We start from the raw sequence: 23,158 nt of genomic DNA on the forward strand, positions 1-23,158 counted from the left end.
CTTTCTACACACACCGACGTCTGGTGCGCTCTTATAGAGACTGAGAAACACTAGACAGTTCACTCTAGCTTTCTGTGTGGAAATGAAGAAAAATACCATCGATTACTGTGAGTAAAGCTGAATTAACTACTCTAATATGATCTGATGCTCAATGAGCATTTCTGTGGAAACAGTAATGCACTTATTTGGGTTAGTATGATAAAAAAGTAGAAAATAATAATTGTATAAATCAAAGAAGCATCAAATGAATCAGAAATATATACGTTTACAAATGTTACAAATTGAGAATAAACGCTGTTCTTCTGAACTTTGTGAACTTTTTTTTTGTTCATCTGTGAATCCTGAAAAATGAAATTCATCACAGTTTCCACAGAAATATTGAGCAGCACAATAAAGTTCAGGATTACAGGGTGAAGCGGTGTATAAATCTGCAACGGCTCAGTCCAAACATACTGTACTAAACACAGATAATAACACACAGGAAATAATCAGATCCTGAAATAAACTGACCTATTGACATTCAAGACAAATTATTAACTAGACACCACCACACTTCCACAGACTGAATTAATCACAGTATATTAAGATCATTCTTCTACAAGCTTTTCTAAAAGGTTAGATTTAAATATATTTAAAAGATTTGCACATATACATTTAAAGAACAAAAATCTGAACGCTTGATGAAGCCAGGTTAAAATGACTTTAAAGAGTAGGGGATTTGGGGGATTTCTCTCTCTCTATCACTTCATAAATCAGAAGATCACAATAAATCAGTGTGAATGAAGTGATCAAACCCCTTCAGGACACAGATACCAATAAAAACTGCTGAAACTGAAACAACCTCTCTGAAGATATGAACTGGAACTGAAATCTACAGACACAACTACAGAAAGTGAAATAATAAAATCAATGTTAATGATATCATCAAACCCTTCAGATTATAGATCAGAATATAACTCTGCGTTTGGGTGTATGTGATGCTGGAGTCAAGAAACAAACCCATTTTAGCAGAAACAGCATGAAATCTACAGACTGATGGAGATAAAGTGTAATAAAAGCAGGTGAATGATATTAACATACACTTCAGTAGAAACCTGAAGGATATAGATAAGAATAAAGCTGTAAAGTCTGATGTATGTGAGCGCAGAAGAAGAAGAGATCAAACTCATTTTGAGGAAACAGACTTTAAAGATTCAAATATGTTCCACACATGTACAGTAATAGTGATAAAAAAGTAATATGTACCAAGATTATATTCAAATTTTGGATCCACTTTATATTAAGTGGCCTTAACTACTATGTACTTAAATGTAAATTATTAATTTAGTACAATGTACTTATTGTGTACATACATGTTTTTACATTGTACTTATATTTAAAAAAAACTACATGTAATCACATCTGTATTTAATTTCTGTAATTACATTTATAATTACACTGTTGACCCATACTTTACACCTTAACCCACCCTTAAACTTCCCCATACCTCCAACCCTCTCCCTAACCTTACCCCTATCCCACCTCAATAGCAGCAAAAGTGTTTTACAATACAATATGAACACAATAAGTACATGTATTTATGTTTTTATGTAAGTACACAGTAGTTAAGGCCACCTAATATAAAGTGGGACCCCAATTTTTAACCACTAAAAAAGAACAAATATATTTTAGCTAATATTAGGCACAGCAATATTTAAAAATCACACAAAAAAAAACACACTAAATATAAAGACTGTAAACAAATACTGTGATAGAAAAAAAAAAAAATATATATATATATATATATATATATATATACATATATATACATATTTAATTAATTTTTTGAATTTTTACAAAAAATGTGCCAAATTCCTGATTTAAAAAAAAATCACTAAAATTAAGTAAAAATGGAGAATGAATTTGAATCATTTCGTGCACGTATATACTGCAATAGTAATAAAAGCAATATTTCCCTCTATGTATACTTACTAACATGTGTTAATTCAGTATTCCTGCATTATTTAGTCTGTCCCTTGTGAAACGGTTTGATTCACACTGACTTCAGTCGTTCAGCTCCAGACACTCAAAGGTTTATGTCTTTACATCATTAAATCTGATGATGAGCAGATGAACGTTCATGTGTCTGTCCGTTCGCAGGAGGTTTGGGTTAATAAAGCAGAAGACCTCAGCAGCGTCTCAGTAACCTGACCTTCTCTCACACGTCTGACCATAGACACCCCGTCAGACGGACTGCAGGATTCATGGATCTCAACTGCATGTAATATGCATCACATCACGTTTGTTAAAACGGTGTGATTCAAATGTGTGTAATATCGTCTGCACATGAGCTTCAGATGCATGCAGAATGTGTGTTTAATGACTAACACACACGAGCTCTGCTAGTTTAATCAGCAGTGATTCAGAAGTGAACACCAGCGTCTCAAGCGTCTGTGTCTCCAGAGATCAGTGCAGTCTTCAGTTCTCCTGAGAGAAACACCAGCTGGATGCAGCCTTTCCAAAACACATCTACGTGTCGAAACTTTGCAGACATAATCAGGACCCAAAACTAGAGATATCCACCAAATTTAAAGGAGAAATAAATAATTGGGCCAGTACTGCGATCAGTTTGAGAATCAAGTGTTGATCAAATTGACCACCACATCAAACTCATGATTATTAATGTTCAGACTTTCCAAAACACATCTGTGTGTTGAAACTTTGCATGCACAATCATGAACCAGGATGAACAATGTGCACCAAACTTCCAGAAGAAATGAAGAGTTTAAGCGGTATTTAAGGCAGTGTGAAATCATGTGTGGGTTAAACGGACTCAAACCCAACGAGAGAGTTGTTCTGGAAGAAGACGCTGTGGTCCTGTCACACACACACACACACACACCAGTGCTGATCTCATGACCCTTGGCAGCTTCGCTCACAGAAACTGGTTTGGGATCATGGGCTGAGGAACACGCGCTCTCTTGCATGAGTTTGTTTTGGACGGATGATGTGTTAGTGTTGGGAAATCCTCGGAGCGCCGCCAGCAGACGGGAGAAGCTCAGACGGACGCGGTGTCTGCGACTGCTCCAAACATCTGCAGCTCAGTGTTTTCACAGAGCGGATGAATTATTAATAACCCTCTTCTATGATGTGTCTGTGAACAGAGTCTCTCTGGAGCAGATGACCGGCCGACCATCATGACAGTATCAGAGGAATGATTAGAAACCCATCACACATCACACAGATCACATATGTTCAGGTCTGACGACAGATCAGCCACTACACACTCCAGAGAGCAGACGCTCAGAGAAAGCTTTTATTATTGAATAAACACACGTCTGATTTACTGACACTGGAGACTGGAGAAGAAAACATAAACTTAAAATAATTAACTAAATAACTAAAACTACTTAAAATAATTATTATCTTCAAAGCGTAATTTCACTCATCGTTCTTTGATATCAAGTGAAATGCTTCAAATAATAAATGATCAAGGCATGCATCAGACGATGAACAGATGAAGAATCACACTGAATCATGTGAAGGAGATCCTCTTTATCAGAGAGGGGGAGATGTTAAAGCAGACAGTCATGCAGGATTAATGCTTCCTGAGACTAAACACAGAGCGTCTGAAGTCAATATATCTAGATATTCACCACAAACACCTCTCAACATCAAACCAAGACACGAGACGTACACTTTCACTGCTCCTCCCAAAGACTCTCAGGTGACTTAAGGGTTAATTCCCCAGCGTCCATCATCAATATTGATCAGATCTGTCCTTGCTGTGGAGAGTCAGATGAGTGTGTGTGTGTGTGTGTGTGTGTGTGTGTGTGTGTGTGTGTGTGTGTGTGTGTGTGTGTGTGTGTGTGAAGGAAACAGGAAATCAGCTTCACACTGTGAGTGAAGCTTCATGACTGCACACGCTTTATCTGCTGTCCACACACACACAGACTCACACACTGGACACACACACACACACACACAGAGAGACACACACAGGACACACACACACACACAGAGAGACACACAAACACACAAACACACACACAGAGACACACACACACACACAGACACACACACAGACTCACACACACATGCACACACACACACGCACACACACACACACACACACACAGACACACACACACACAGAGAGACACACACACACACACAGAGAGACACACAGACTCACACACACATGCACACACACACGCACACACACACACACACAGACACACACACACACTCACACACACACACACACACTGTAATGCAATAACTGAATCACATCATAGTTTGAGCTGATTGTTAATAACTCAAAAGAATCACTGTATATAAACGCAGGACATGATGTGTCATATATAATGTTGAGCACTCATGAATCATCTGTGAAAGACCTCCTCAGATAACCAGAGCTGCTTCACTGCTGATGAAGATCAGTATTCATCATCTCTCTCTCCTGCAGAGGTTAATTACTGCTGGAGCTGAAGGAGAAACCATGTTCCTGAGCCCTGATTAACACACACCACAAGGACCTGATAGAGACACGCGCACCGAGAGAACAGCAAGGACCTGATAGAGACACATGCACCGAGAGAACAGCAAGGACCTGATAGAGACACGCGCACCGAGAGAACAGCAAGGACCTGATAGAGACACGTGCACAGAGAGAACAGCAAGGACCTGATAGAGACACGTGCACAGAGAGAACAGCAAGGACCTGATAGAGACACGCGCACACAGAGAGAACAGCAAGGACCTGATAGAGACACATGCACACAGAGAGAACAGCAAGGACCTGATAGAGACACGCGCACACAGAGAGAACAGCAAGGACCTGATAGAGACACGCGCACACAGAGAGAACAGCAAGGACCTGATAGAGACACGCGCACACAGAGAGAACAGCAAGGACCTGATAGAGACACATGCACAGAGAGAACAGCAAGGACCTGATAGAGACACATGCACAGAGAGAACAGCAAGGACCTGATGGAGACACACGCACAGAGAGAACAGCAAGGACCTGATAGAGACACACGCACACAGAGAGAACAGCAAGGACCTGATAGAGACACACGCACAGAGAGAACAGCAAGGACCTGATAGAGACACGCGCACCGAGAGAACAGCAAGGACCTGATAGAGACACACGCACCGAGAGAACAGCAAGGACCTGATAGAGACATGTGCACAGAGAGAACAGCAAGGACCTGATAGAGACACGCGCACCGAGAGAACAGCAAGGACCTGATAGAGACACACGCACACAGAGAGAACAGCAAGGACCTGATGGAGACACACGCACACAGAGAGAACAGCAAGGACCTGATAGAGACATGCGCACACAGAGAGAACAGCAAGGACCTGATAGAGACACGCGCACAGAGAGAACAGCAAGGACCTGATAGAGACACGCGCACAGAGAGAACAGCAAGGACCTGATAGAGACACGCGCACCGAGAGAACAGCAAGGACCTGATAGAGACACGCGCACAGAGAGAACAGCAAGGACCTGATAGAGACACACGCACCGAGAGAACAGCAAGGACCTGATAGAGACACACGCACACAGAGAACAGCAAGGACCTGATAGAGACACACGCACCGAGAGAACAGCAAGGACCTGATAGAGACACACGCACACAGAGAGAACAGCAAGGACCTGATAGAGACACGCGCACAGAGAGAACAGCAAGGACCTGATAGAGACACACGCACACAGAGAACAGCAAGGACCTGATAGAGACACACGCACCGAGAGAACAGCAAGGACCTGATAGAGACACGCGCACCGAGAGAACAGCAAGGACCTGATAGAGACACGCGCACAGAGAGAACAGCAAGGACCTGATAGAGACACACGCACCGAGAGAACAGCAAGGACCTGATAGAGACACACGCACACAGAGAACAGCAAGGACCTGATAGAGACACGCGCACCGAGAGAACAGCAAGGACCTGATAGAGACACACGCACACAGAGAGAACAGCAAGGACCTGATAGAGACACGCGCACCGAGAGAACAGCAAGGACCTGATAGAGACACGCGCACAGAGAGAACAGCAAGGACCTGATAGAGACACACGCACACAGAGAGAACAGCAAGGACCTGATAGAGACACGCGCACAGAGAGAACAGCAAGGACCTGATAGAGACACACGCACCGAGAGAACAGCAAGGACCTGATAGAGACACACGCACACAGAGAGAACAGCAAGGACCTGATAGAGACACGCGCACAGAGAGAACAGCAAGAACCTGATAGAGACACGCGCACCGAGAGAACAGCAAGGACCTGATAGAGACACGCGCACCGAGAGAACAGCAAGGACCTGATAGAGACACACGCACACAGAGAGAACAGCAAGGACCTGATAGAGACACGCGCACAGAGAGAACAGCAAGGACCTGATAGAGACACGCGCACCGAGAGAACAGCAAGGACCTGATAGAGACACGCGCACAGAGAGAACAGCAAGGACCTGATAGAGACACACGCACCAAGAGAACAGCAAGGACCTGATAGAGACACACGCACACAGAGAGAACAGCAAGGACCTGATAGAGACACGCGCACCGAGAGAACAGCAAGGACCTGATAGAGACACGCGCACAGAGAGAACAGCAAGGACCTGATAGAGACACGCGCACAGAGAGAACAGCAAGGACCTGATAGAGACACACGCACCGAGAGAACAGCAAGGACCTGATAGACACACGCACAGAGAGAACAGCAAGAACCTGATAGAGACACGCACAGAGAGAACAGCAAGGACCTGATAGAGACACGTGCACAGAGAGAACAGCAAGGACCTGATAGAGACACACGCACCGAGAGAACAGCAAGGACCTGATAGACACACGCACAGAGAGAACAGCAAGGACCTGATAGAGACACGCACAGAGAGAACAGCAAGGACCTGATAGAGACACACGCACCGAGAGAACAGCAAGGACCTGATAGAGACACGCGCACCGAGAGAACAGCAAGGACCTGATAGAGACACGCGCACAGAGAAAACAGCAAGGACCTGATAGAGACACACGCACAGAGAGAACAGCAAGAACCTGATAGAGACACGCACAGAGAGAACAGCAAGGACCTGATAGACACACGCACAGAGAGAACAGCAAGAACCTGATAGAGACACACGCACAGAGAGAACAGCAAGGACCTGATGGAGACACACGCACACAGAGAGAACAGCAAGGACCTGATAGAGACACGCGCACACAGAGAGAACAGCAAGGACCTGATAGAGACACGCGCACAGAGAGAACAGCAAGGACCTGATAGAGACACGCGCACAGAGAGAACAGCAAGGACCTGATAGAGACACGCGCACCGAGAGAACAGCAAGGACCTGATAGAGACACACGCACCGAGAGAACAGCAAGGACCTGATGGAGACACACGCACACAGAGAGAACAGCAAGGACCTGATAGAGACACGCGCACACAGAGAGAACAGCAAGGACCTGATAGAGACACGCGCACACAGAGAGAACAGCAAGGACCTGATAGAGACACGCGCACAGAGAGAACAGCAAGGACCTGATAGAGACACGCGCACAGAGAGAACAGCAAGGACCTGATAGAGACACGCGCACCGAGAGAACAGCAAGGACCTGATAGAGACACACGCACCGAGAGAACAGCAAGGACCTGATAGAGACACACGCACACAGAGAACAGCAAGGACCTGATAGAGACACACGCACCGAGAGAACAGCAAGGACCTGATAGAGACACACGCACACAGAGAGAACAGCAAGGACCTGATAGAGACACACGCACAGAGAGAACAGCAAGAACCTGATAGAGACACACGCACAGAGAGAACAGCAAGGACCTGATGGAGACACACGCACACAGAGAGAACAGCAAGGACCTGATAGAGACACGCGCACACAGAGAGAACAGCAAGGACCTGATAGAGACACGCGCACAGAGAGAACAGCAAGGACCTGATAGAGACACGCGCACAGAGAGAACAGCAAGGACCTGATAGAGACACGCGCACCGAGAGAACAGCAAGGACCTGATAGAGACACGCGCACAGAGAGAACAGCAAGGACCTGATGGAGACACACGCACACAGAGAGAACAGCAAGGACCTGATAGAGACACGCGCACACAGAGAGAACAGCAAGGACCTGATAGAGACACGCGCACAGAGAGAACAGCAAGGACCTGATAGAGACACGCGCACAGAGAGAACAGCAAGGACCTGATAGAGACACGCGCACCGAGAGAACAGCAAGGACCTGATAGAGACACACGCACCGAGAGAACAGCAAGGACCTGATAGAGACACACGCACACAGAGAACAGCAAGGACCTGATAGAGACACACGCACCGAGAGAACAGCAAGGACCTGATAGAGACACACGCACACAGAGAGAACAGCAAGGACCTGATAGAGACACACGCACAGAGAGAACAGCAAGGACCTGATAGAGACACATGCACACAGAGAACAGCAAGGACCTGATAGAGACACACGCACCGAGAGAACAGCAAGGACCTGATAGAGACACGCGCACCGAGAGAACAGCAAGGACCTGATAGAGACACGCGCACAGAGAGAACAGCAAGGACCTGATAGAGACACACGCACCGAGAGAACAGCAAGGACCTGATAGAGACACACGCACACAGAGAACAGCAAGGACCTGATAGAGACACGCGCACCGAGAGAACAGCAAGGACCTGATAGAGACACACGCACACAGAGAGAACAGCAAGGACCTGATAGAGACACGCGCACCGAGAGAACAGCAAGGACCTGATAGAGACACGCGCACAGAGAGAACAGCAAGGACCTGATAGAGACACGCGCACCGAGAGAACAGCAAGGACCTGATAGAGACACACGCACACAGAGAGAACAGCAAGGACCTGATAGAGACACGCGCACAGAGAGAACAGCAAGGACCTGATAGAGACACACGCACCGAGAGAACAGCAAGGACCTGATAGAGACACACGCACACAGAGAGAACAGCAAGGACCTGATAGAGACACGCGCACAGAGAGAACAGCAAGAACCTGATAGAGACACGCGCACCGAGAGAACAGCAAGGACCTGATAGAGACACGCGCACCGAGAGAACAGCAAGGACCTGATAGAGACACACGCACACAGAGAGAACAGCAAGGACCTGATAGAGACACGCGCACAGAGAGAACAGCAAGGACCTGATAGAGACACGCGCACCGAGAGAACAGCAAGGACCTGATAGAGACACGCGCACAGAGAGAACAGCAAGGACCTGATAGAGACACACGCACCGAGAGAACAGCAAGGACCTGATAGAGACACACGCACACAGAGAGAACAGCAAGGACCTGATAGAGACACGCGCACCGAGAGAACAGCAAGGACCTGATAGAGACACGCGCACAGAGAGAACAGCAAGGACCTGATAGAGACACGCGCACAGAGAGAACAGCAAGGACCTGATAGAGACACACGCACCGAGAGAACAGCAAGGACCTGATAGACACACGCACAGAGAGAACAGCAAGAACCTGATAGAGACACGCACAGAGAGAACAGCAAGGACCTGATAGAGACACGTGCACAGAGAGAACAGCAAGGACCTGATAGAGACACACGCACCGAGAGAACAGCAAGGACCTGATAGAGACACGCACAGAGAGAACAGCAAGGACCTGATAGAGACACACGCACACAGAGAGAACAGCAAGGACCTGATAGAGACACGTGCACAGAGAGAACAGCAAGGACCTGATAGAGACACACGCACACAGAGAGAACAGCAAGGACCTGATAGAGACACGTGCACAGAGAGAACAGCAAGAACCTGATAGAGACACGTGCACAGAGAGAACAGCAAGGACCTGATAGAGACACGCGCACAGAGAGAACAGCAAGGACCTGATAGAGACACACGCACACAGAGAGAACAGCAAGGACCTGATAGAGACACGCGCACCGAGAGAACAGCAAGGACCTGATAGAGACACGCGCACCGAGAGAACAGCAGGGACCTGATAGAGACACGCGCACCGAGAGAACAGCAAGGACCTGATAGAGACACACGCACACAGAGAGAACAGCAAGGACCTGATAGAGACACGCGCACCGAGAGAACAGCAAGGACCTGATAGACACACGCACAGAGAGAACAGCAAGAACCTGATAGAGACACGCACAGAGAGAACAGCAAGGACCTGATAGAGACACGTGCACAGAGAGAACAGCAAGGACCTGATAGAGACACACGCACCGAGAGAACAGCAAGGACCTGATAGACACACGCACAGAGAGAACAGCAAGAACCTGATAGAGACACGCACAGAGAGAACAGCAAGGACCTGATAGAGACACACGCACACAGAGAGAACAGCAAGGACCTGATAGAGACACGTGCACAGAGAGAACAGCAAGAACCTGATAGAGACACGTGCACAGAGAGAACAGCAAGGACCTGATAGAGACACGCGCACAGAGAGAACAGCAAGGACCTGATAGAGACACACGCACACAGAGAGAACAGCAAGGACCTGATAGAGACACGCGCACAGAGAGAACAGCAAGGACCTGATAGAGACACGCGCACCGAGAGAACAGCAGGGACCTGATAGAGACACGCGCACCGAGAGAACAGCAAGGACCTGATAGAGACACACGCACACAGAGAGAACAGCAAGGACCTGATAGAGACACGCGCACCGAGAGAACAGCAAGGACCTGATAGAGACACGCGCACCGAGAGAACAGCAAGGACCTGATAGAGACACGCGCACAGAGAGAACAGCAAGGACCTGATAGAGACACGCGCACAGAGAGAACAGCAAGGACCTGATAGAGACACACGCACAGAGAGAACAGCAAGGACCTGATAGAGACACGCGCACCGAGAGAACAGCAAGGACCTGATAGAGACACGCGCACAGAGAGAACAGCAAGGACCTGATAGAGACACACGCACAGAGAGAACAGCAAGAACCTGATAGAGACACGCACAGAGAGAACAGCAAGGACCTGATAGAGACACACGCACAGAGAGAACAGCAAGAACCTGATAGAGACACACGCACAGAGAGAACAGCAAGGACCTGATAGAGACACGCGCACAGAGAGAACAGCAAGGACCTGATAGAGACACATGCACACAGAGAACAGCAAGGACCTGATAGAGACACACGCACCGAGAGAACAGCAAGGACCTGATAGAGACACGCGCACAGAGAGAACAGCAAGGACCTGATAGAGACACACGCACACAGAGAGAACAGCAAGGACCTGATAGAGACACGCGCACAGAGAGAACAGCAAGGACCTGATAGAGACACGCGCACCGAGAGAACAGCAAGGACCTGATAGAGACATGCGCACCGAGAGAACAGCAAGGACCTGATAGAGACACACGCACACAGAGAGAACAGCAAGAACCTGATAGAGACACACGCACAGAGAGAACAGCAAGGACCTGATAGAGACACGCGCACAGAGAATGATTGCAGCGATGCAGAAAACACAGAAACTAGTCATACAAATGTAAGTTACTGCACAGTTTCCACAGAAATATTGAGCAGCACAACTGTGTTCAACACTGATAAGAATCAGAAATGTTTCTTGAGCAGTAAATGATCATATTATTCTGATTTCTGAAGATCATGTGACACTGAAGACTGGAGGAATGATGCTGAAAATACAGCGGAGCATCACAGAAATACATGACACTTTAACTTTCAGGAAAAGTGAGGTTACTGCTGAATGTATGCTGAAATTAAGTGTGTGTGAAGTGGAGCGTGTAGAAGTGTTTGCTGAATGAAGAGAAGATGAATATATAAAGATCTGAAACACTGGAGGACTGCAGTGCTGTGTCTGATCTGATCTCAGAAGAGACATCAACCGTGACTCAGAGACATGAACGAGTCATTTCATTTCACGAGCCTGCTGGACACACACACACACACACACACTTATTACATCCATGTAGTTTAAAGCAACTGTCTGTATCTTCATGACTAACTGACCACACACTGCATGCACTTTGATATGAAATGATACTAAACTGAAGAGCATGTGGTGCAAGCACAGTATATCTGCTGAAGTGAAGAGCAGAGCACGTCTGAAGTTTGATGTGGTCAATAAATACATAAATAAATGCTCAGAAAGAGAGAGACGGAGGCAGCAGGTGTGACTGTGACACTATGAGCTCGACTGTCTCTAGAGATGAAGTGTAATTCAACTCAACTTCATTCATCTCAGACAGCTCTCAGCTCTCACAGTCTACATCAGACTGAAGAAGCCCAAAAACTGATTCCAGCAAGCACTGTTACAAAATCAGGTTCACAGGAGCCATGAAGAACGATAGAGAAGACACGTGAAGATCTGGTGAAGACATGAGTGCAGACACAAATCAAATCTCATCTGATGTCACTAGCAGGAGAACAGTGAGATCCAGTAACTAGTGTAGACCCAGTTCATCCTCATCACATCCTCCTGAGACGCTGGAAACACATCCTCACTCCTCGAACCAGCAGAAGACCAGACTGCAGCAGATGCATCTACTGCACATCTGCTGGATTACACCGCAGAGATTGATCGACGTGTGTGTGTGTGTGTGTGTGAGAAGACCAGAGCGCTCGATCTGGAGAAGATGAAGCGGGAGAGAGCATCTCCACTGTTGCCTGGCAACTGCACTTATTACAGCAGCATCAGCACCAGCCAGCACAGATAAACACACACACATCCTACTCTACAGCTAGCAGCACGTTTCCATCAGGACTCGTGACTCGTGATGACTCTGGAGTTAACAGCATGCACTGTAGGGCTATAAAGCAGGATGGATTCTGATTGGCTGTGAGTGTTTTCATCATTCATCAGATGGAAACTATATCGTTCCTCTGTGTTGTTATTATAGTTGTGTTGTATAGAGTTAGAACTTTACGCTTCGTTCACACCAAGAATGATAACTATTGGATTAACAGTATTAATGTTCAGACCTGGAATTATAATCATAACCATAACTATATTGGCTTTTTTTGTTTAAAATTAACTCATTTAAGTTTTAGTAATTTTTTTTGGTCTAATAACTTTATATTTCAAGGTTCAGTTTTAGTATAGTGTAATAATTAGCTCCGCTGTGACGCTGCTCTGAAACTAACTGTATTATTAAGCGCTATAGAAACAAACATGACGTCTGGATTCTGAATTAACTGCAGAAATGTAATGATTATTAGTTCCTGAGCTGGAGTTTGAAGCGCGCACAAGTGCTGTACTGAATAACACACATATCTTCATATGTACACACTTCAGGAATGACATCTGCACTGATCAGATATCAGCTGGACTCACCGCAGACGAGAGATTCTCACACACACACACACACACACACACACTCACGCACGCACGCACACACACACACACACACACTCACACACGCTCACACGCACGCACTCACACACACACACACACACACTCACACTCGCTCACACGCACGCACGCACACACACACACACACACACTCACACACTCACACACACACTCACACACACACACGCTCACACACACACTCACTCACACACAAGCTCACACGCACGCACACACACACACACACACACACACACACACTCACACACACACACACACACGCTCACACGCACACACACACACACACACACACACACACAGAGAGTCACACACACAGACACACACACACACACAGCTGTGTGATGACATCACTCTCTCCTGCACCTGCTGTGTGTGTGTCTCTTATGAAACACACAAGACACACTGAGGTTAAACTCACTGAACAGATCTGTTTATTCATTTTTATATGTTTTGAAAAACATTTTAAAAACTTTTTTTTAGAAAATAACAAAACAATTGCATTTTGGGTATTTTAAAATAATTCAAAACAATTAATTAATAAAAATATCTAATTTGCTGCGCAGAACATTTACAGAAAACAAAATATTTTACATTTATTTTTGTAATCTTTTAAATTACATTAATGAATAAAATAACGAAAATTTTATATAATCTTTTTTTTGTTGCTATACATCTAAATGAAATGCTATATAGAAAGTTTAGAGAACATATTTAGGCAGTTGTGTAACTCTTTGACCTGCGAGCGTGACATGGACTGAAGCAGAGGATTGCTCAGGTGTTGTGCTGATCTAACAGACGCTCCTCTCATCACAAACACAGACACTGTCATCAGACTATACACCTAAACACACTTCAGCAGGACGAGCCTTTCATTAGAGACGGTGTCTGTAATCTTCAGAAACACACACAAACATCTCTTTACAGAGTCATTCAGCTGTGTTTGAGTCATCCAGGCTGGAGCTCTATGGACCCGCATCCTTCAGCATCACGCCGGCTGTGTTCCCCAGCATCTGCATCACATCTCCATGCACTGATTTAGATCATGCAGACACACACTGCAGAGACAGATCCGCTGCACAAGACCTCTAATCACATCACAGCTTTAACAATAATTAGGCCTGTTGATTTAATGCATTCATTTGTTACAATTAATTATGGAAAAATGAATACATGCATTGAACACAGCGCCCCGTCCAGAGCATTGATTATTAGTCTATTAGGATGCAGTTAAATGAGCCTAACCCTATGAGTGTAAAATACAAATCACCCTCATATTTATGATAGTTTAGCAATATCACACCACGTTTTTCCCCAATATATGCACAATTTAAATTACTGATACTGATTTAGGTACAACAGTTCGGTAAATAAAAAGTTCATACTGTGTTTTAGTTGTCTATTTTGTTCAGTTTCACAAATGAAAATAGTTCAGTCGAAGCCAGAGCAGAACTGTTGAGTGAGAGATTCAGTGAGTCATGAAGACAGTCACATGCTCAGATTCTGAGTGAATCAGACGTTTGAAAGAATCGCTGGAATCAATGATTCAATGACTCACTCATTCAGACAGTGAATCACTGCCACCTACTGGTGATAGAAATCATTAATACCCATTTATTGTGATTATTTATGCATAGCTTTAAATATAAAATATTTTGATGCAGCAACGTTTTTATAATGATTTTCTCATCTACCACAATAATGACTTTAAATGATCTTTAGGGGGATTTTTCAGTCACAACTGCTGTGTGATTATTTTGCAACAAATAAGATTAATTCATCAGTAATCATGTAATTAATAAGATGAAAAAACTGAATGGTTTAACCCACATCAGTGATGGGGAAATATCTCCAAGACACGTTCAGTGTGTCTCCATTCTTCTATCCATAAACACACTCTGAAATATAGAAATATATTCAATATAAAAAGATATGACAACAAACTGTTAGAAAAAAGGGTTCATTGGGGTTCTATATAGAACCATAGGGTTCTTTACTCAACTCCAAAGAACCTTTTATGCTAGAAAGGTTCTATAATGACGAGAAAGAACCCTTTTGGCACAAAGGGTTCATATCTTGAATTTTGTGATCATTCACATGCATTCATAAATGCATTTGAATACACCGAATAATGCAGTGAAAGAACGCACTCAAAATGCACACGCTCACTAGTATGACTTCATCGTGTAACTTTACATTAGCTAGATGCGTGCACTTTTTAGGCACGATTTGTTTAGTTTTTGAATATACTTGATACTGTTGAAAGGCACATCATTAAAACAAAAAATAAGAGTTCACATTTCACACCTAAACAAGCGTGGAAAACGTAATTAGAACTAGCTACTAAATTAGTTAAAAATGCCTATCCACAGCTATGATTCGCGATCCTCAAATTGACTCAAATGATCCGCAATCCCGCTACGAACTCCCAAACTTATTCAAATGATTCGCGATCCCCAAATTGACTCAAATGATCCGCAATCCCGTTACAAACTCCCGAACTTATTAAAATGATTCGCGATCCCCAAACTGACTCAAATGATTCGTGATCCCGCTCCAACTCCCAAACTGACTCAAATGATCCGCAATCCCGTTACGAACTCCCGAACTTATTCAAATGATTTACGATCCCCAATTTGACTCAAATGATTCGCGATCCTGCTATGAACTCCCGAACTTATTCAAATGATTCGCGATGCCGCTCCAACTCCAAAACTGACTCAAATGATTCGCGATCCTGCTATGAACTCCCGAACTTATTCAAATGATTCGCGATCCCCAAACTGACTCAAATGATTCGCGATGCCGCTCCAACTCCAAAACTGACTCAAATGATTCGCGATCCCAATACACATAATGCTATAAAAGTGTGCACATCGGGAGAAATAAACAGCAGATGTTCACGTTAACAACTTCTTTAACTTGAGCAAACGCTGCTAATACACATACATTTGTTAATAAAGTAAATACTTATTACTTATAGAGTACTTATTTTAAAGCTAATAAAAGTAACCCAACTGCAGTTTAATTGAGATTAATTGAATGCATAATGAAAATCATGACTTTGAAAGTTGTAAATGAACTCTTCAAATATTAAAGTGTCATTCATTTCTGTATTTTCAGCATCATTCCTCCAGTCTTCAGTGTCACATGATCTTCAGAAATCAGAATAATATGATGATTTACTGCTCGAGAAACATTTCTGATTATTAACAGTGTTGAACACAGTTGTGCTGCTCAATATTTCTGTGGAAACTGTGATGTATTTTATCTTTCAGGATTCACAGAAGAGCAGAAATCTTCAGTAAGATAGTAAATGCGTGCAGCGCAGGGTAATGATGCTGATCCACAGTCTTTGGTCGGTCTCTGTGGTGATAAATTATTCCACTTGTCTGTTTTGCATCTGGTTAGAAACTCTCTGCTCATTTCCATAATCACAATGGTGTTCGTGGGGGCGGGGTTGACCTTTGACCCCCAGCTGTGACCTCACACTTCTGCTCCTCTGGGAACGCTGACCAGTGCCGATCGATCAGGAAACTCATCGTTTATCATCTTATCATTGATTACTCACAAACTACTGCTGAACTGTCTGCATGCAAACCATGAACAGCACTTTTTCTTAAAGGAACAGTTCACCCAGATATAACAGTGGACTGAATGGGTGCCGTCAGAATGAGAGTCCAAACAGCTGATAAAAACACTCTTGTCCATCAGTGAACATCTGGAGAAGACAAAAGATGAAACACATCCAGCATTAAGATGATTTTAACTCAAATAATCCATAATAACACTTCCTCCAGTGAACAAGTGTTCTGGTCTGAATCAGGAGAGAAATAAGAGCAGAACACGTTCTAGAGTCACTGAACATCACTCACACACTTCACAAGTCTGACCACCTTTTATTAAACTAAAACTACTTTATTACTTATGTATACCAACTCAGATTAATACTCCTATTCCATGTGTTTATTTATTAGAGAAGTATCTGTGTAATATGTAGTATAGCTGCTTTGAGTTTATTCAGCAATAATAATAACTGAGTGATTTAATGGCTGTACATAATCCTGCTTCTCAGTTTTCCGTTAAATGAGAGAAGTGTCCGACTGAAGATGTGTATACACCTGAGCCACTGTTTTCTTCATCCTAAAGAAGACTAATAACAGCTCATCACACACTCACAGAGAGGATCTGATGTGTCCTTACTGCATCACATTAACCCTGACTCTCAGGAACAGTGGAGTGTGTGAGCGGCTCTCACATCACACACACACACACACACACACTCTGAGTCTCAAACACTGAGCGCTAATTACATTTACATTACAGTCAGTCATTCAGCAGATGCTTTCGTCCAAACAGACTTACACATGAGGACAATAGAAGCAATCAGACACAACAGAAGAGCAATGAGAAGTCTCCGTTAGACGAACACAGTACACACAGCAAGGTATTTATACACACACACACACACACACACACACACATAATTACTGCATCACAACACACACAAGTGCTTACAATCACAGCAGATGTAAGCTTTGAATAAGCTTTGTCTTTAAAATCTTTTTTCTTTTTACTGAAACTTGACTTTTTTGGCTCAGTTATGATGCAACAGAACAAATAAAAAAAGGGAAAAAAGAAAAAATAACCTTTATGCTTGAAAAGTGGATAACAATCTAAGAAGTGCTGATTATTTGAGAGACAAACTCAGGAATCTAGTGACAGACTTGTTCTGCTGGAGATCAGGGCTACATGTATATATAGATGTTGTTGTAAATGATGTTATAGTAGTGACGAGTGTTTGTCTATCTGAACTCCTCTATATTCACTCGGTGTCGTCGGTTTCTGGTGAAGGATGAAGAAACACTCAGTCTCTCAGACGTCTAGACGTCTTCAGGACGACACTGCTCTGGTTTAATGGAAGGCTGAGATCTTCTGATCGAGTCTCAGCAGACGTCTCCGAGTAAATAACGGCGTTCCTGAAGGAAACAGCTGAGGAGGTTTGCTCTATTTCTGTGTCAGTAACTCTACACTCATGTGTTTATTCAGGAAACAGAAGAGCCGAGTCCAACACAGCTACAATCACACACACACTAACAACTGCTCTAATAACTACTGCACACACAACAACACACACAACACACACCACACACAACACACTCCACACACAACACACACAACAAACTCCACACACAACACACACAACACACAACACACACTCCATACACACAACACACACAACACTCCACACACTCCACACACCAACACATTCCACACACAACACACACAACACACTCCACACACTACACACACTACACACACTCCACACACTCCACACACACACCACACACTCCACACACTCAACACACACTCCATACACACAACACACACAACACACTCCACACACTCCATACACACAACACACACAACACACTCCACACACTCCACACACACAACACACTCCACACACCAACACACTCCATACACACAACACACCAACACACACAACACACACACCACACTCCACACACTCCATACACACAACACACACAACACACTCCACACACTACACACACTCCATACACACAACACACACAACACACTCCACACACTACACACACTCCACACACTCCACACACTACACACACTCCACACACTCCATACACACAACACACACAACACACTCCACACACTACACACACTCCACACACTCCACACACTCCACACACACACCACACACTCCACACACTCAACACACACTCCATACACACAACACACTCCACACACTCCATACACACAACACACACAACACACTCCACACACTCCATACACACAACACACACAACACACTCCACACACTCCACACACACAACACACTCCACACACCAACACACTCCACACACTCCATACACACAACACACACAACACACACAACACACTCCACACACTCCATACACACAACACACACTCCACACACCAACACACTCCACACACAACACACACCAACACACTCCACCTGCACTCACGATAAACCAACACACGTCTGATTACATCACAACACACATCTTATCAAATATGTCTTATAAAGCTCACTTTATTAAACAGGTGTGTACTCGACTTTAAATATATAAAATTATATGTTTGTTAATTAAAAACAGTTTAAACAAACTAAAATATACATATACTTAATATTTTAAAACAGATGAATAAAAGTACAAAAATAAAGATACAGGAAACATTGCTACAAATGTTAGTTTGATATTATTTCTATCTGAGTTTGTGTTGACTGAATGTGTTTTGTGAGGTAATTGTGATGTTAGATGACATGATTGATCTGGAGCAGCTGAATCTCTGATTGAACGATTGATTCATGATTGAGTTCAGGTATTTGCTGCTGTAACTTGTAGTAAAGAGGAAGAGATGATCTCCAGCGAGGCGTTAGAGAGTCACAAACACATGTAGTGAGTGATTTAGTGATTAAACAGATGAGACGGATTTCTGTGATTATCAGACGACAGGATACACATCGAGAGGAGCCAGCTGAGGTGGCTTGGGCATCTATTTCGGATGCCTCCTGGACGCCTTCCCAGGGAGGTGTTCCAGGCACGTCTCACCGGGAGGAGGCCCCGGGGAAGACCTAGGACACGCTGGAGGGACTATGTCTCCCGGCTGGCCTGGGAACGCCTCGGGGTCCCCCCGGAAGAGCTGGAGGAAGTGGCTAGGGAGAGGGAAGTCTGGGCGTCTCTGCTTAGACTGTTGCCCCCGCGACCCGGCCCCGGATAAGCGGAAGATGATGGATGGATGGATGGAGGATACAGATCCAGTGTGATTGAGTTCTGTTCACACTTCACCACTGAACACAGCAGGGACTGAGATTTAAGAAACACAACCCTACAATCATCTACAGACATTTGGTGAACAAGACCAGTCTGAGCAAAGCTGTAGAGTACAACAGACAGAATTACAACAGAAGTCAGAAACAGAGGGGTTTATGGTCAGCTTGAGATGCTTTTAAAAGACAGTCTCTGGTTGTGGCTAATGTATGATTACAAGAAGAGCGTTTCAGATCAGTTCAGTAACAGCTGTCTGTGTGTGTGCGTGTGTGTGTGTGTGTGTGTGCTGTTAGCTCTATACCAACAGACCTGAGGCCTTCACACACTTCACACACTGGGAGAAATCATTAAACAACGTTTATTAGAGTACATTATAGATGAAAACCTGATCTCAGTCTTTATACAATACTCCAATATTACTGCACTACAAACATGAGAGGAGAATCCTGGAACAAAAACCAATTTATCAAGACTTAGACAAATTAAAGCTAAATAGAAATATAAAAAATATAATAAAGTACATAAGATGACAATAGTTCAGTAATAAAAATAAAATATTTTTATTAGAAATAAACTTTTTTTTTACAATTTTTGTAAACATTTTTACAATTCAAAAATGAAAATAAATAAATTAAAATTTTAAATTTAGAAATAAAAAGGTTGTCTTTGCAACAGAAAAAAATGTAAAGTTAAATTACTAAAACTAGAATTGAAATAAATTAAAGCTAAATAGAAAAATGTGAATATTAAATTATTATATAAAAAATAACAAAAATACAAAAATGTATTAGAAATAAAAATTATAATTAAAAATTTCAGCTTTTTTCAAGTTATAGTTCTGCTTTCAAGATTGTTTTCAAAGCTGTAAATAAAGATTATTGTAGTATGTTTTACAAGAACACCATTTCAGCCTTTCAACTATATATTTTAAAAAAATATACACTATTTTACTAGCAATTTCTAACTGAAGATAGTTTATACACCAGTCTATAGCCTATAACACATTACAGAAGTATTTAATGCATTAATCTTGCCCTGTAATGCACCTTATAATGCATAGCATGATCTCATGAATAATCACAGTACATAGACATAATACACTCTCATATTATCTATTCATAGTTAATTCATTAAAACACAAGAAAAACACTCAATTTCTGATCCAATATAATATTTCATGCTTTATTTCAAGCATGTCTTCTGAAAGGCTTTCGTATCCTATCAGAGCAGATATCAGTCTTCAGCGTGTCTGTATCCACAGCTTTTATTCTCTTACTGTAAACTAGTGGACGATCAGTACGGGTTTATAACGGCCAGATGACCAGAACACATCTGACCACCGGACGCTGGAGGAGTCACAATCATCCACACATCCACTGATAATACACACTAGTACATCACACACTTCTGATAGTGTGTGTGCTCTCAGCTCAGCAGAACATGTGTTTCAACGGATTCAGCCAATCAGCAGACTGCATCCGTGCCACACACACACACACACGCGCTGTCCTGATCCAGCTCCAGCGCTCGGTCCTGACCCGTGATCACACGTCTGTGTCTGACCGACTCTAACACTGCAACAGAGAGAGCGACTAACAGCAGACATCACTGATATACAGTGTATACCACAGGAGAGATGGACATCATATATCATTAAACCAGGACATAAACATGCACTTAAATATTAATTAAACACACTTCCTTCTCTATTCACAACAACTCATCAATTATAGGAATACTGTAGTTCACCTAAAAATGAGAAAATGCCCAGATCAGTGCTTTTGAGCTTCATCTCTGCCTCACAAACAGCTCATACGTCTCCATCACACTCATGTTCACACTGAAACATCTTCAGCATCTCTGTCTGATCTCAGATGAGAGGAATATCACCAAACTCATCCCAAACCAGAGAGCAACACAAGCTCAAACCCTGCTCTGTCAAAGATGCCACGTCCAGGACACTTTAGTGTGTGTCCCGCAGCACAGAAGCAGTCATCAGTGTCACAGACTGGAGAAACACACACAATACACTGTGTGAGTAACTATTATACATTATACAGAAATCATTAGGATATTAACTAAAGATATTTAGTACATTTCCTTAGTGTAAACATATCAAAATCTGATTAAGTTATATAAATTGCTAAAAATTAATTTGAACAACTTTATTTTGATATTTTTGCACCAGTTTTTCAAATTGTTCAATAGTTGTATCTCAGCTAAATATGGTCCTCCTAACAGACCAGACATCAGTAGAGAGATGATTTATTCAGTTTTCAGATGATGTATAAATCTCAATCTCTAAGAAAATCAACCTTTATGACTGGTTTTGTGCTCCAGGGTCACAGATGTAAACTCGGTCTGTTATTCCAGGATCTGAATCCTCTGGAAGCCGAACACAGTCGAGCGAAAGCAGCAGAAGCAGCGCACAAACCTTGACCGGGGAGCTCCGCGTGGCGACGGGCAGATCCCGCAGCGCTGTCCCCGGAGATGAAGCCGCCTCCCCGGCCGCGCAGCCCGCCAGCACCGCTCTCCCTCCTCCGCTCCTCGGGCGCTGTTTAATCCCGTCCAGGAGCCGCACCAGCAGGATGTTGGCAGGCAGCTCGTCCACCGCGCAGTCCACCAGGATGCGGCACTCCGGGCAGCGCAGCTCGTGTCTGGAGCTCACGATGTTCTCCAGGCAGCGGCGGCAGAAGGTGTGCTGACAGGGCAACACTTTAGCGCTGGTGTCCAGCCGCTCCAGACACACAGAACACTCCAGCAGATCCAGCAGAGACGACTCGTCCATGTTCTCCTCTGGTACGCAACGCTGGCGTCGACGCGCAGGCGACGCGAGTCAACTTGGCCCGCATGTGTTCATACTAGTGTACGGAGAAGCGCTCGAGACCAGAGCGCGAGGAGCGCGTCCGCTCTGCTACTCACACACTCACACACACACACGGGCGCGCGCGCACAGCTGTGGGGAAC

General features: G+C 43.9%; 1 protein-coding gene across 1 annotated transcript in view; it reads right to left on the reverse strand.

Annotated features, from left to right (window-relative positions):
• Positions 1-23,117, reverse strand: part of LOC127964902 (E3 ubiquitin-protein ligase SH3RF3) — a 48,143-nt gene extending 25,026 nt beyond the window's left edge. The window contains exon 1 of the mRNA XM_052565395.1: positions 22,626-23,117. Within this exon, the coding sequence (XP_052421355.1) occupies positions 22,626-22,979 (354 nt within the window). The 5' untranslated portion in view covers positions 22,980-23,117. The remainder of the gene's footprint in view (positions 1-22,625) is intronic.
• Between the last annotated feature and the right edge of the window lie 41 nt (positions 23,118-23,158).

Source organism: Carassius gibelio, chromosome B9 (assembly GCF_023724105.1).
Source record: "Carassius gibelio isolate Cgi1373 ecotype wild population from Czech Republic chromosome B9, carGib1.2-hapl.c, whole genome shotgun sequence".
Taxonomy (NCBI): Eukaryota; Metazoa; Chordata; class Actinopteri; order Cypriniformes; family Cyprinidae; genus Carassius; species Carassius gibelio.